At 50.9% G+C, this 16,305-nt stretch overlaps 1 protein-coding gene across 1 annotated transcript in view; it reads left to right on the top strand.

Moving 5' to 3' along the window:
- The first annotated feature begins 9,721 nt into the window (after window positions 1–9,721).
- The window catches only part of DDC (dopa decarboxylase), a 62,214-nt gene continuing 55,630 nt past the window's right edge, over window positions 9,722–16,305 (top strand). Inside the window, exons 1-3 of the mRNA XM_035026487.1 lie at window positions 9,722–10,299; window positions 13,144–13,257; window positions 15,531–15,650. Coding sequence (XP_034882378.1) covers window positions 10,099–10,299; window positions 13,144–13,257; window positions 15,531–15,650 — 435 coding nt within the window. The 5' untranslated portion in view covers window positions 9,722–10,098. The remainder of the gene's footprint in view (window positions 10,300–13,143; window positions 13,258–15,530; window positions 15,651–16,305) is intronic.

The raw sequence follows: 16,305 nt of genomic DNA, 5'->3' as shown, positions 1-16,305 counted from the left end.
GAGTAAGAGAGAGTCCACAGTCAATATTTACCACTGGCTTGATTTATGAAAAAAACGGAGACTCCCCACAGAGTGTGCCAAAGCCAACTAAACAGACTCACGATGGCAGGTGTTGTGTATTTGAAATAGATGATAATTCAATACGTGAGTTAACCAGAGGACGTGACTGCTATTATGAAAAAAGCAACCAACTAGAACGTAATTTAATAGTCTTGAGTCTATGGAAAAGGCAGAGATGATGGTGGCCTTTTGTGACCTATTAATATGACTACAAGAGAGCAAGAGAAAGGGGGTGAGAGTTTTAAAGGGGAGGAGAGGTGCTTTCCAAGCAAGGAAAGTGTCTTCTGGAAGAACATGAAATAAAAGGAAAACAGATGGGGGGACATTAAAAATCGGAATTACTGGATGGTTCTTGTATAAACTTGTCAGAATAGCAATTACCATGAATGAAAGTGATAAAAATTTAAAAAATTTTAAATTTCAATTTAAAATAAGTTTAAATTTAAAATGTGAGCAAATGATAAAAGCCAGCAGAGATGGGGTGTTCGTGCTTGCCAGGCCGAGTGGCGGATGACGTGTTCGTATCATTCCGGTTCCTCTGGAAAGGAACGGACAGCGTGCGAAAGAACGGGAAACCTTACACCTCTTAATTCCATTCGGGAACTGACATCTTTGAGGGACAAATGCAATAGGAAAACACAGCGACGTGCCTCACGACGGCAGCAGCAGACGAGGGACAAGAACACCGAGACGTCTGCCCAGCAGGTGTTAATAAGGTACACGTGTGCACTCTATGAACATAATGTTGCTTACTATACTTGGGCAAATGGGAAACATAAGTGAAAAAAGAGGTACCAAATAACACATACCTTGGTGACCACTGGCCAAATTGTCCAAGATCAGGCGTAAATCGGAATAATATCAACAGGTTGGTTGCCGCCGTATTTTTCTTCTGAAATTGCTTAAAGTGTCAATTTCCCAGGCAGCTTCACATCTCAGGATACGTTTGCAGGGATGCAGGTAGAAGCAGCAATCTGTTCCCATGGGAGTAAAAGAGAAATCATGACACAGATTTCTCTATGGGTCCTGCCCGTGAGAATTGTCATCCAGGAAAACACTGAGGCTCGGTCTTTGTCCCGGGCGGGGATTTCCTCCTGTTTGCCCTGCACTACCCTGGGGTTCTGTCACCGCCAGATGACCCAGCTGGGTCAGGACTGTGTTCTAACGTGATGATTTCCTAACATCAGTAGCAAAACAAATGTCAGACGCAGACAGCCTTAGAGTCCGGGGGGCCTTCTTACCTGCAACATCTCGCTGCCTGGTCTACAGGGGAGGAAGCAGACAGCCTCTCGGAGCAGAGCCGGGACTCAAGCCCTTCTGTCTACTCTGATCCCAGAGGCACGTTCTTCCTCCTCCTCGAGGCTGCTAAGAGGAAGAGCATAGTCCTGTGCAACGGCAGGCTTGGATCCGGTTCTGTTCGGTGTATCAGGGAGCCTCTCTAATGCCAGCCAAGCTGGTCAGACAGGAGGAGGCTTCCTGGGTGTCCAGCACAGACCGGGTAGAACCCCCCTGCCCATCAGCTCATGCCTTTGCAGGTTAATGATTATGCACCCTGTTTTAGAATTCTTGGTATAATGGCCATCTTCCAGGCTGGAGGTGGGGACGTGGAGAGGTCAGGTGGCTTGGCCACAGGCACGTCCAGCAAAGAGCTGGAACCAGCCCATTGTGTTCCCCTTGGTCGTGACCCCTAGCGAAGCAAGAGAGGCCCTGTGAGCTGCCTGGACCCATAGGGCCCCTCGGGGGCATTTGGGAACTCACCACTGGAGGCTCAGGGAGAGACCGGTTTCCTGAATTTAGTCCTGTCTTTCTCAGGGTTTGTCAGCCCATACCCTGGCCAGGGTTGTTGGGGATGTGCCAAACCTGTGCTTGAGTCCAGTACATTGAGGAGGGGCCAGGCCCAGGGTGCAGGGTCCAGCTGTGTCCCTAGCCTCTCGGTGCCAAGGGCCTTTCCATTTGTTCGAGGGGATGGTAATGGTCCTAACAAGGTTATTACGAAGATTAATAAGAATACAAGCCACGAGCTCCACCTGTGAGCTAATAAAAATGCTGACTGATGAGAGTCCCTATTTCAACGAGGACACCCCAATGTACATGAAAGTAACTGGTGGCTGAGTGGAAGACAGTGGTCCATGTGTCATATGAGGTACCTGCCTCGATTTTCGGAGTTAGAGGGAAGGGCGCTTTGGCATGAAGGCCAGAGTGCTAGGAAAGCTTTGCCCTCACTTGCTTCACATCTGGGAAGGGTTATGACATCTCCAGGCCCTAACATTTCAGATCTCCCACCTGTAAAATTAGGGTGGCGATCGCTCAGGCATAACAAAGCTTTAAATGAGTTGGGAAGCCCATCTTGGGCTTGGGTCTCTAGTCCTGCCCCTTCCCTCCCGACCCCGGCTCCCAGGCACCTGGATCCTGTAAGTTTTGCCAGTGGGAGGCACTGGTGGGCGATTGGAGGACGGAGGTGTCCACTTTCGTTGTGACACTGGCCCAGGCTATTCCCGGTGTCAGCTCTGCCTGGGCAAGCCTGACCAGGCCTCCACTTTGCATAATGACCTGGGTCCCACCTCGGGGAGCACAATCTGCTCCCCACATCCCTCTGGTCTGGGTGGGAATGGGGCATGGGAGCTCCAAGGGGTTAACTGGCTTTCCTCCATTACCAGATGTCACCAAGTTAATAAGCAGTGAAGATAAGGTGCAAACCCAGGACTCTGAATTCAGAGTCCACACTCTCTCCTGCGTGCGCCACACCTCCCAGGAACACCTTCTACCGTGGTTGCTTCTCCTCCCACCTGAGTGAGTCTATGGAGTTTCTTGGTAGCTTTTAGACCTTGTGTGCAGAGGGCCTCACTACCATAAGGTCTTAATTCAAGACTGACTTGTTAAGACATCTTTCCGGAGGAGTGTGGGGCTAAGCGTGTAGAGCAAAGGCTCCGAATCGCGCGCCCCAAGAGGAGCAGTTGTAGGAAAGTAGGTCTGAGCCCTAAGCCCTGCCCCAGTCCCGTGCCCACCTCTCATTGTGCAATCAGACGCGTCCGTGAGCACAACCCAGAGTCCCAGGGGTTGAAAAGAAGCTGTGAGATTTTTGATGACTGCTTCAATTTCTTTGCTGGTTATGGGTCTGTTCGGGTTTTCTATTTCTTCCTGTTTTAGTTGTGGTAGTTTATATGTTTCTAGGAATGCATCCATTTCTTCCAGATTGCCTAATTCATTGGCATATAGTTGCTCATAATATGTTCTTATAATTGTAATTGTATTTCTTTGGTGTTGGTTGTGATCTCTCCTCTTTCATTTGTGCTTTTATTTGGTCCTTTCTCTCTCTCTCTCTCTCTTTTTTTTTTTTTTTTTTTTGGTAAGTCTGGCCCAGGGTATATCTATCTTATTAATTTTTTCAAAGAACCAACTCCTAGTTTCATTGATATGTCCTACTGTTCTTTTGGTTTCTATTTCATTGATTTCTGCTCTGATCTTTATTATTTCTCTTCTCCTGCTGGATTTCAGCTTTATTTGCTGTTCTTTCTCTGCTTCTTTAGGTATAGGGTTAGGTTGTATATTGGAGACCTTTCTTGTTTCTTAAGAAAGGCCTGTATTGCTATATACTTTCCTCTTAGGACTGCCTTTGCTGCATCCCGAAGAATCTGAACTGTTGTGTTTTTGTTTTCATTTGTTTCCATGAAATTTTTTTTTAATTCTTCTTTAATTTCCTGGTTGACCCATTCATTCTTTAGTAGGATGCTCTTTAACCTCTACGTATTTGGGTTCCTTCCAAATTTCCTCTTGTGGGCATTAAGGAGAGCACTTGATGGAATGAGCGCTGGGTGTTATACGCAACTGATGAATCACTGACCTCTACCTCTGAAGCTAACAATACACTACATGTTAATTAATTGAATTTTTTAAAAAAGAAAAGAAGCTGTGTTTGCAGTATAGTGGGATTTCCATTTTGTAAACAGATGAGCTTGAGAACCATATATGGAGAAAAAGGTGAAATCATGTTCCACCAAAGGAGAGGGAGGAACTGTTGCTGCTGGTTCTCCTACCCCACAAAATGAGGTACTTTTGCTCAGTTAATACATTTATTTTTATTTTAAAAAAATAGACTGTTTTTTAGAACAATTTTAGGGTTGCAGGAAAATTGAGGAGGGAGTTCTCATATATCTCCTCTGCCCTCCCCCTGCTGCCCCCATCCCACCACCATTTCCCCTAGTTTTTTAAAAATTTTTTAGAAGATTTTATTTATTTATTTGGCAGAGAGAGACACAGTGAGAGAGGGAACAGAAGCAGGGGAGACGGAGAAACAGGCTTCCCGCTGAGCAGGGAGCCCGATGTGGGGCTGCATCCCAGGACCCTAGAGATCATGACCTGAGCTGACGACAGATGCTTAATGACTGAGCCACCCAAGTGCTCCCTCCCCAAGTTTTAATAAAAAGTTTTACCTGAATGCCAACTCTGAGGGGCACTTAACTCATTATCCCATGTAATCTCCCAAGAGTCCTTAGAGGTAAGCTTTTTCACCAGGAGCCTTTGTGCGGGGCTGGGAGAGGGTCAGAAAGGGCGAGGATGTGCCTGACTCTGGAGATGGCCATGCCCCTGGCTGTGGCCTTTTGGGAGCTTGTTGAGATTCTTCACACACTATACAGTCACTGAACAAAATGCTAATTTAAATGACACACAGCTCCTGAATGACTTGTTAACTAGAGTCTTACGCATTACAGAAGAGCGTAGGGGATTTCTCTCAAGGCAAGCTGAGACCTGGCCATCCTTATTGTTAGAAGGCTCTCATTGCCAGAAGCTTCCTCATGGTCTGTGTTAGAAGCGTTTCTTGGGCTGGGGTTATTTATGCTTCTGCACCCACAGAGAAAATGCTCATCAAGAAACTAGGTGATTCAGGGGAAAATTGGTCCAATTACTTTTGTGCCTAGATTGAGACTGATGTGCTGGAGGGAAAAAGACAAGGCCTCAGTCCCTGGTGGGGAGAAGCGTGTTTTGAATCCTAATTATGATTCATTTTACCTGGAATAGTGTATTAAAAAATGTAAGCACTTTTCTTTTTGTCAAGTTAGAAGAGGAAGGCCAGGAAAGGCTGCAGTGTCCAGTGTCCCAGAGTTTGAACAAGACCATGGCTGCCGAGCCCTGGCAGTCAGAACCGTAGATAGGGACAGAGCATCGCCTTGCAGTGGGTCCCTCGCCCTCCCGGAGGGACTGACTCCCCACTCCCGCCCCCCGACGCCCAAACTGTGGACTTGGTTCGTCCAGCCAGTTCAGCTGTGTCATTACTGAGGTCCCATGGGCGCTCAGCTGCATGACGCCCATGACCTGTGAGACACCATCTGAGGCCTGGCTTGGGTTCTGGCCAAACCACTGTGGCCAAGGTTGGTCCAGACTCTGGGGGTACTGCTGGAGCCAGAGGACAGGGAAGCTCAAGTCCAAGGTGAACACTGAGGGCTAGGCTGGGCAAACCGAGTTGTTAGTGAGGCTGGAGGGCCAGAGGCTCAGCATGAACTGGACATGAGGGGCCCCGGCGAGGGTGGGTCACGGTTCCATAGGGACCATTATCTCTTTTTTAAAAAATATTTTTCTTTATTTGAGAGACAGAGAGACAGAGAGCGAGCATGAGCAGGGTGGGAGGGGCAGAGGGACAGGGAGAAGCAGGCTCCCTGCTGAGCAGGGAGCCCAATGTGGGGCTTGATCCCAGGACCTTGAGATCATGACCTGAGCTGAAGGCAGATGCTTCACCGACTGAGCCACCCAGGCATCCTGGGACCATTGTCTCTTGTGGCTTTTCCTGTGGCAGATATGTGATGGGCTCGTGGTTATGGCTGTCTTAAAGGTAAAGAGTAGGGTATAACAGGGCATATTTCAGAAATGAAATGTTTACAGGACCAGATGTTCCGTTCGTCCATTCACATATTCACTCATTCATCCCTCTCAGTCAGCAAGCATTCGAGGTGCTCAGTGTGGCCCCGGGTCAGTGCTTGGTCCTGAGAAAGCAAAAATCAACAGTTGAGGACTCAGCTCAGGGAAGCCCCAGTTGGCAGAGAATATCAGTGGAATGATAAATCACAAAACCAAATAAGCCCTGGGCCAGGCAGGAGGGACGAGGGGGTGGAGGGGAATTCAGACCTGCCTCAGCTTGTGGAGGGGGGCAAGGCTGTGCCCTGCCCTGCACCGACTGGGAAGCCGGGGGATGCGCGGGGTGCAGAAGTCCAGGGACGAGCTGGGGTCCCTGAACCCACACAACATGACAAGGGTTGCACATAGATCACTGGGACTGGGCCGCCCGGTGATCAGATTATGTCCACAGAAGCTCTTCCGAGGGCCTGGGGAGGCATCAGTCACCCACTTTATCACTGTCTACATCTTCCAGCCAATATTTGCCCAGCTTAGGGGCATGAGATATCAAACAGCTACAAAATGAAGCATGGATTCTCTGAGGCTTCGGCCTTAAGAGCCTTCTGGAAAGGCCTTTGTGGGAAATAATAGGCAAATTAATGGCAGAACAGCTAGAACATAATGAGCCAGTCTCATCTTACGATTTGGGAATATTTCTTCGGAGGGTGAGTTAGTGTGCGTGTGTCTGGCCATTTTTCCTGAGGCTATCCTGAGGCTATCCTGTTGGCTATCCGTGCTATGTTGTTCTTGCTGGAAAGGAGCAGCTGATTCTCTGGGAACCAAAGCGTGTTTCTTAATTGTGCCCAGCTCCTCATGCTGGATCTTCTGGGAGTTCCCTGTGCTAATCCACAGCAGGGCACATAGAGATCGCCCGAATATTTACTCCACAGGGCATTTTTTTGAAGATTTATTTATTTATTTTAGAAAGGGAATGCAGGGGGGTGGGGCAGAGGGAAAGGGAGACAGAAACACAGCAGACTCTGTGCTGAACATGGAGCCCCCACGTGGGGCTCGATCTCAGAACCCCAAGACCATGACCTGAGCTGAAAGCAAGAAGCGGACGCTCAACTGACTGCCAGCCCAGCGTCCCATCCACAGGGCATTTTTAATAGTCATTCCCCTGGTACAAATCATAAAGGAAAAGATCATGAGACTCGATTACATAAAAATTGAATTTCTTATAGGTCAGAAGAAAATTATCAGCAAAATTAGGTCAAGTAAAAAATGAAGAAAATGTCCGCAAAATATATCACAGACATAAGGGCGAACCTGTTACTGTAGATTTTTACAATTAAATAAGCAGTGGACAAGCACTTCATAAAAGAAATCCACATGGCAAAGAAGCAAGAGACACCCGTCGAACCTCATTAAACCAAGTAAAATAGGATCATTGATATCTGTGAGGCCAGTAAAGCTTAAAATGAGATTGCTCAAACCCAGTGTTGGTGACAGCATGGCAAACGGAGCGTTGTTACGCACTCCCTCTGGGAGAGCACTTCAGAATGTTCAACGATCGAAGCGTACTGTGAATACAGCACGTGTAAGCTGTGAAATATGAACGACTGTGAGAAAGAACATGCTGGAAAAGTATTTATTAATGTGGGACATGCACGTAAAATTGCTTAGTGAAAAGCAAGCTAGCAAAAAAAAGACCCTGCAAATCCATACAGTTTTAGTTGCATTTGAATCATGTCAACTTGAAATACTTTGATTTGGGGGTTTTAATAAGCAAGGTTTACTCTCTGTGCAAAATTTGAAATAATCAGTCACTCTGAATGAAAAATCAGTTTCAAATCGAAATATTCCCAAATCAGTTATAATTCCCCAGGGAATTACAAACCGGAAGTTATGCCGATAAAGCTTTGGGGCTTTGCGCTAAGAGCCTTTGGAAAGTCTGGCTGTGATATCCTGGATGAGAAGCAGAGCACTCCTTGGCCCTGAGCTTATAAGCACAAATGGGGACTCCAGCGATCACAGGTTTTTGCATTTACTGTTGCTACAACTTAGAGTACTTCATGTCCCAGTTGCTGTGACTCATGCATTCATTAGATGCAAAATGTATCCCCAGACAATAACACGGAGTTGAGGGTTTGCTCTACCAATCGATCTTGAAGCAACCTGGAAACATCTAACTCATGTACCAGGGAGCGCTCTGAGGAAAGCATCCTGGAGACTGGAGAGAGCACCGAGGCCTGGAAAGGCATCCTCAGACTGGCTCACCTCTGCCAAGACGCCCTCCTTGGGCAAACTTCAGTCCTGCTTCTGTGAGCCATCTTCATTCACACTCAATTTGGCACGCTGAGCCCGGGTTTGGCGAAGAATCCTGCCAGCCAGCTCATCAGGGAAGGCTCTACCCTTGATATCCAGTCGAGCTCTTCTTTCCCTACCCTGGACCCCCAACCAAGTTGCTCTGAGTCATGTTCCATCTACTCCCTACCCTACCTGTTGGCTATGAATCCCCACCTTCCCCTGTTGCATTGGGAGCTAAAGTCAGTCTCCCTCCCCTGTTGCAATAGTCTTGAATAAAATCTTCTTGTTGTGTTTAACAAGTGTCTGGCAAACCGTTTCTCTTTAATACCTTTTACCTCATAAATATGGTTGAAAAAACTCCACAGAAACCCAGCACGGACAATGGGAATCGATAGAAGATGTGCTGGCATTCTGACACCAAATTCATCACCTGTGTTACGTACAGAAGGTGTAGAATCACCCCCCACCCAGCACGTATCCCCATGGAAAAGTCAATCGCGAATTATGAAGCTTTGAACTGTGGGAAGAATTCAAAAATGCACCCCTTGCTTAGCACCCAGTGGTCCCTTACAAATACAGGAAGCATTCTGGAAGGACATGCATCAGAATTCTGAGTGGTGGGATTCCAGGTGAATACCTTTCTTTGCATTGTCCCAGTTCCCTGTTTCAAAAATACAGCCAGTTCTTCTTATTCACAGATCTCCTACGTGCAAATTCACCTACCTGCTAAAATTCGTTTGTGATCCTGAAATCCATACTCGTGGCGCTTTCCTGACCATAAATAAAATAAAATCTGAAGCATACTGTATGATGTGCCTTAGGAAGAAAACACGGGTGTTGGAGAAGCTTCCTGGCATGAGTTATCGTGCAGTTGGCCATGAGTCCAAACTTAATTATGAATATCAAATAAAGGATCTTTAAAAAATTACAACAGGGCGCCTGGGTGGCTCAGTCGGTTAAGCGACTGCCTTCGGCTCAGGTCATGATCCCAGGGTCCTGGGATCGAGTCCCACATCGGGCTCCCTGCTCTGCGGGGAGCCTGCTTCTCCCTCTCCCCCTCCCCCTGCTGGTGTTCCCTCTCTCGTTGTGTCTCTCTCTGTCAAATAAATAAATAAAATCTTTAAAAAATAAAAAAATAAATAAATAAAAAATTACAACAATATTGTGTACTGATTGGTTGACCTATCTGTGACCAGAGATTCCGGATCCTCACCCTGCATTTCCCCTGGGGAATGCTGTGATGTCCAAGGAGCCTTTATGGACCCTAACTGCCCCAAGTAACCAGAATCACCTGCGTCTTCCTGATGTCATGAGGAAGGAAAGCGCTGGGTCTGGGATGCAGGTTGCACGCAGGGGTGTGGTCCCAGCTGGGATGGAATCGAAAGGAAGCAGACACAAGCTGGCGAGAGGTTACACACGCCGGGCTCTGGACTGACTGAGCGCTTGACACTCACCATGTGAGTTCACCTCCACACTTTCCTGAGGAATCGGCTTTGTCACCTTCAGCGCTTCTGTGGGCACAGAGGCTCAGAGGGTTATGCTTGCCTGTCTCTGTCCAGCAGCTAGTGAGGGGCAAGGCAGGACTTGGTCGGTGTTTGTCATGAGGGTTGGGATGGACCAGGACAAGAAGTGTGTGCTTCTAGCCCCATTCACTGATGCAGATGGTAAGACGAGAGTAATTGGCCCATGGTAGGTTGAGCGTGGGACTTATGTGTCCAAAATCAGTGGTGCTTCCATCCATCCAGACATGGAGGGAGGTGCTCCCGACCTGGGATCTGGGTATTTCCATCACCGCCCAGGTGGCCCCAGCAGTCAGTTCGCTGGTAACTGCCCCAGTCCAGTTTAGAGGTTGTCATATTTGCTAACTGATTTATTTTCTCTCACTGTGAAGGTTCTGCCACCATGAACTCCAGTGAATTCCGAAGGAGAGGGAAAGAGATGGTGGATTTTGTGGCTGACTACTTGGAAGGCATCGAGGGGCGCCAGGTCTACCCCGATGTGGAGCCCGGCTACCTGCGGCCCCTGATCCCCACCACTGCCCCTGAGGAGCCAGACACATTTGAGGACATCCTCAACGATGTTGAGAAGATAATCATGCCAGGGGTAAGTCTGGACCCAAGGCTGCGAAACAGAAGGGTTAGCATTAAGGTGGCACCTACTGGGAATTGGGCAGGTCACACGTGTTATGCTAGGTGGAGTCCTATGCTAGGCATAGGTCCTCACGGCCACCTTGCTGGTGAGCCAACGGAGCCAACGGAGGCCCAGAGAGGTTAGGTATTCAGCCTGAGGTCACAAAGCTAGTAAGTGATGGGGCCAGGACTGCACCCCGGATTGTGTGGACTCCTAGGGCAATGAGTATGCTTTCCTCCATAGATCCCCAGGTCAGGCCCCACCCTGAGCCCCTGGTACATGCGTGAGCCCTCATAGGACCTTTGGGGGACATAGACCCCTGGTGGTTTGTTTCAAGTAAGTTCCTTGCTCAAAATAAAGCAAGCACATTTCTAACATTCTTGTGTTTAGCAAGGCAAATTGCATGCCTGGAGGAAATTATTTATTTTACTTGAGAATGGGGGGTGTGTGACCCTGCTTCTGTGCAGATTCTGTCCATGGAGGCAGACCTCTTTATCTGAAGCCACTGAGTCATGGGGCCACTGAGCCGGGGCAAGGCTGTTCCTCCAGACCAGAATGCCTCTTTCAGACCTGCTGCTCACTTTCCATCTCCCAGGGGTTTTCCTTGACATTTGGGCTTGGAGCGAAGTGGTGGATTCTCGTTCTCGCCTTTGAGGTTGTGCAAACACACTGAGTCACTCCGCACTACGGCACTAAGCCCTTCCAGGCGAGGTGTGGTTAAATGTCAGGCAGAGGGGGTGGTAAAACACTCTGGGCCTAGGTGGCTCAGACCACAGACATTATTTGCTTCTCATAGTCCCGAGATTGGGAGTGTGAGATCAAGGTGCCAGCAGATTTGGTTCCTGGTAAGGATTCTCAGCCTGGTTTGTGGACGGCCGCCTCTGGGCATCCCTCACACCCCACTCCTAATGTCATTACAGTGTGGGTTAGGGCTTCAGCATAGGAATTTGGGGAGCACAAACATGCCCTCCATAACGGGGGATGTGGGAGACAATAGAATTTGGAGTTTTCTGGCGGTGTGAGAAGGGGGCATTCAGTGTGCAGAGATGCGCTGGGATGTGCACGGTCCTGGGTTCCTGGGTCCCTGGGTGGGTTGCAAGGGACAGTAGATGAGCTCTCGGGGCTCCTGTCTGCAGGTATGCGGAGTGAGCGCAGGAATATCCATCTTGAGTGTGGTTTGAGCATCAGTTGAGCGTGAAAGCAAAGGTTCAGGGATCCCCAGTGGAGAATCACTCCTGTCCTTCGCCAGGTGTCAGGGCAAGCAGGGAGGGGACACAGTGAGGGGCCTTTGGGGGCCCACTCACACTCCCGTGGGCCCCTTCCTCCTTAGAAATATGGGAATTTATAATTTGCGAAGGCACTGACATGGACATGAATGTATTAGCATTAGATTACTTTTTTCCCCTGGACCTGAATGTTTACTTCTTCCTTCTGATTCTTCAAAGAAATTAAAATATTTTCTGGGCCCCTAAAAGTATCTTGTAGGCCCTAGACACTGGACCTGCCATTCCCTATACCCCTTTCAGCTCCAGCAGCAGCCTCTCGTGCCTGAGCCCCCCAGGCTGGGACTGTGCTGAGCTTCTAGCTCTCTCCAGACCATTGCCCCCTCCTTCTTGGTCCCCACAAGCTCCTGGCGACCCCTGCCCCCACCCCAGACCGAATCCCCTGGGCCTCCCTGGGTTTCTGTAGTATGTGTCCATCCCTCCCCTGCTCAGTGCTCCAGGAGCATCCATGCTGGCTCCCCGCCCTCAACCTGGGGTGGGGGGTGACTGTGGTGGGAGCAGGACTGGTCTTAAGTCCCCAGGACCGCTCCCAGTTCTCAGAGACTCCCAGTCGGCTACCTTCACAACCAGGGTGGTCTTTTGTGCCACATGGGGCCCAATGGACAGTTTGTAACTAGTTTATTAAAGATGTATTCGCATTTTTCTCCAGACCATGAAAATGAGGCGTGTTGGCAAGAATACCTCCACTGCCCAGGGGCGGAGGGTGTCTTTTTTTTTCTTTTTTTAAGATTTTATTTATTTATTTGACAGAGAGAGACACAGGGAGAGAGGGAACACAAGCAGGGGGAGCGGGAGAGGGAGAAGCAGGCTCCCTGCTGAGCAGGGAGCCCGATATGGGGCTCAATCCCGGGACCCTGGGATCATGACCTGAGCCGAAGGCAGACGTTTAATGACTGAGCCACCCAGGCGCCCCGAGGAGGGTGTCTTAAATGCTTTATTTATTCTGTTCCCTCCTGACAGGCTGGTCAACAGCCCCTCCTCCCCCCACTTTCTCCCCTCCCCCATCTTCTTCCCAGACTCTGAGATGTTCCCAGCCAGTCCTGCTTTCCCATTCCCAGCGGGCTTGCTGGGCCCCTGCCTCCCTAACCGGGCATGTCCTTGCACATCTGCTCCCTGCCCCCTGACGCCCTGGTGTGGCCCCACTGCTGCCCCAGCCTGGGCCCCCCCACAGCAAGGCTGGGGACAGAAGAGAGGAGGGATGTGGGGGGTGATGGAGCTAGGGTTGCTGGAGGGGTGACTTGCATAGGAGATTGAGTTGGTGGCAGGAAGACCAGCTGAAGAATCTGTGAAATCGGGTTTGGTTTTTCTTTTCTAATATGGATTTTACCTTTTTAGAGCAGTTTTAGGAAAACGAGGCTTCTAACCAGGGAGATGGGCCTCTGTTGTTGCTCTTTCTCTGCCAAGTGCACCTAACCAGGATATAAGATACAGTGTTGCTTTTTCAAGACCTCACCTGCCGTGTCGGCAAGCAGAGGGGACCTGGGTCCTCCCCACGCGGGGCTGGGCTCCCTCACACCCCAATGTCTCCACACAGGTGACCCACTGGCACAACCCCTACTTCTTCGCCTACTTCCCCACGGCCAACTCGTACCCAGCCCTGCTTGCAGACATACTGTGTGGGGCCATCGGCTGCATCGGCTTCTCCTGGGTGAGCTCGGGGTGACCCTGGGGGATCCTGGCAATGGTGGGAGATGCTGCCGTGGGGACAGGGCTCCTGTGCCCACAGGACCTGAGCAGGTGGCGGTGGCACCTGTGGGAAGGGAGAAGGACTCAGCCTTGGAGAGAGTGCCTCGTAAGGGAACTTGGAATTCCGGGAGATAGAACGAGAGAAAGTCTCCTTTCTGGAAAAGAGCCCAGTTCTGCATAGCAGCACTTCTTCTTTTTAGAGGTACTCGGTATGAATTAAAATCACAGCCAAGGCCCTGGAGTTTCTGCAGCCCACGCCTGGGCATCTGCATTCCTCCCGAGCCTTCCAGAGGATTTCTACATACTCTGCAGCTTCCCCGGGGCTCATTCCATCTGTCCGCAGCCTGGAGAGCCCCCCCACCACCATCACCCGCATGGAGTGATGCGGGGCAGGCGGCTCTGGAAATGGGTCCAACTCCTGCCCCCCATGCCAGACGTCCTGGCGCCACCTCATCTGGGGATAAAATACCAGAGGAGCGGCCAGGCTTGGCTCCTCTGTGTGGCTCCCTGCTCCCAGGCCCAGTGCTACTGGAGGGATTCCCTCCTCCCTAAATGCAGAACACTCAGAAGTAGAGCGATGGCCTGCCAACAGCATCGGGGATCCCAGGGCCTCCTGGGTCCAAAGTGCCACCTGGCTCGTGCCTTGGAGCTGAGTGGACGCATGGGTGCTGACTCGTGCTGCCCAAGGACCCAAGGCAGGTGAAGGAGGTGTCGGTTTATGAATGCTTAGTGCCGAGCAGCGGGACCCAGCATCTCCCAGCTCCCCCCAACCTGCCTCGCTTGCCCTTTAGACCGAGACTTCCATCTCTCTGTCTGTCGGTCCGGAGTTGCTGGGGGACGGAGTCAGCCTCCCAGGAAGGGTTTGGGGGGGGGTCATTCCAGGCTCCCTGCCGTGGCTCTCTGAACTGCTCTCTGCCAGGTGCCGAGAGCAGCATGAACACGGACAGGGTGGCCTCGGTCACCTCCTCCCTTTGTCTTTGCTGAGCACCCCTTTCTGAAGGACACTTTCTTTCATGAGCTAGCTCGCTAGTCCAGAGCCATCCTGTCCCTTTGGGGTGACTCGGTATCTATCCCATGATGTCTGTTCTTTCTGCGGACACTCTGATTTCTCTGGAGCCTGGGAGGGCTGCCTCCCTGCCCCTCGGCTGTGCTGGCCAAGACATGGGTTCCTAATAGTGAGTGCAGTTCCCACGCCTGGAGCTGGTCTTGGCTAGGATGGGGTAGGACCCTCCCCCAGGGCAGACTAGCAGGGAGAACATTCTGCTCGTTCTTACCAGCCATGCGTCATGGGCTGGTGTGCATCCTTGGGTGGGGACCAAGCCAACCTGTCCTCGCCCCTGTGAGATGACAGAGGAGCGTCCAAGATTGCAGAGCACCATCTCGAGCCCATAAAAGGCGAGGTCAGTGACCTGCCCCGGGGGGTCCCAGGGGATTCGGGCCACCTGGAACCCACCTCCCGGACTGCGTCCAGTCTCACTGCTGCTCTCACTTGTGACTATATAGGAGAATCCACCAGTGTGTCTTTCTAGATCCTTCTGTATATACACGGATGTGGCTAGATGGGGCTGCATGTGGTGCTGGTGGAGTGCAGCCCAGTGCACTGGGGTCATTCTGGGCTGTGCCTTCCATCCCGGCCATTCTCCCACGAGTCCTGCTCAAAGGGCACAGGTCTGAAACTCCTTTCAGCTCATTTCAGGCGTTTGAACAGCCTCTGGGGCTGGGAGATTTTAATCTGAGGTTCAGTGGAAGAGTAAACCCTCCTGCTGCTCCCCAAGTCCTGCAAGACCCGGCCCTTGTTTTGACACCAGCCTCTAGAGATGGGGGATGGGGAGGTCACCGTCCCTCCTGGGGCAGATCTGGGATCTGGGGATTGTGGTTCCCTCAGTTCTTTGAGGGCGAGAAAGAAGAGGGATGGCGTGTGTGCTAAGCACTCCACACAGCACGTGCCCAGAGCGGCCCCCCCCTATTGCTTCAGAGCTTCCAGAGCGAGGGGTCCTGTGGCTGTGCCCACTCGGTGGGTAAGAGGGGAGTGGGGGGAGGACAAGTCTCAGCTGATGCTTCTCCCTGGGACCCCTGGGTGGGAGAGCATGCCATCACATTAACCCTACCCAGGGATGGGCCTTTTGCAAATGTTTAAGCCTTTGTATGAGACTGATGCTGAGATCCTAAGTGACAGAGCGTACCCGTCCATGACAAGCCAGCAGGTGGCTGATTCCGGGCTTCCCTCCCTGCTAGGCCGCGAGTCCGGCGTGTACAGAGCTGGAGACCGTGATGATGGACTGGCTGGGGAAGATGCTGAAGCTGCCAGAGGCATTTTTGGCGGGGCAAGTGGGAGAAGGGGGCGGAGTGATCCAGGTAAGCAGCAGGGGAGGGGTGTTCAGCTTCCCAGGATGCTGAGGGTGACGTCCTAGGGCCATAGTGGCAGGTGGAAAAAAAAGAGGTGCTTGAGCTTCCTGTGTGTCCTTCTGGGGAACAAGCAGTCAGGAAGCCTCTGGATCTGGATTTGGGCCCTGGCGCTCTCTGTCCCTCCCTCCCCCAGGCTCCATAGATCAAAGTGGCGCCTGAGCACTTTGCAGGCATTAATTCGTTTAATTCTACAAAAGACTAGGAATTAGAGGCCATTTTAACACCATTTGACAGGCAAGGGCACTGAGGTGCAGAGCCATGGGGTGACTGGCCCACCAGCCCCCCCCAGCCCCCTGATGGTAAGTTCTAGAGCTGGGCTCTGAGCCTACATCTGTCTGACTGCAGAGCCGTGACTGCCACCACCCCGATCACTGTCCTTCGAGCAGGGAGCGCAACTGTGACAGAGTCCTTCCACAGCTTCTAGAAAGTTCTATGTCAATGAGAACCAAGGTCACTTGACGTTGCTGCCTTTTCTACGCACCGTGTCATTCATTCTCTTCTTTGGACGTGTGTTGTTGACAGCAATGATGTCCCAGGCATTGCCAGGGACAAGTCAGGCACCAGGGATAGTCCCCTCCCCCTGGGAGCCTCTGGACAAATGCAC

The sequence above is a fragment of the Mirounga leonina genome, unplaced genomic scaffold, assembly GCF_011800145.1.
Source record: "Mirounga leonina isolate KUSES-001 unplaced genomic scaffold, KU_Mleo_1.0 Mir_199, whole genome shotgun sequence".
Lineage (NCBI taxonomy): Eukaryota > Metazoa > Chordata > Mammalia > Carnivora > Phocidae > Mirounga > Mirounga leonina.
The sequence above is the reverse complement of the archived record's forward strand: the minus strand, read 5'-3'. Positions and strand labels throughout refer to the sequence as shown.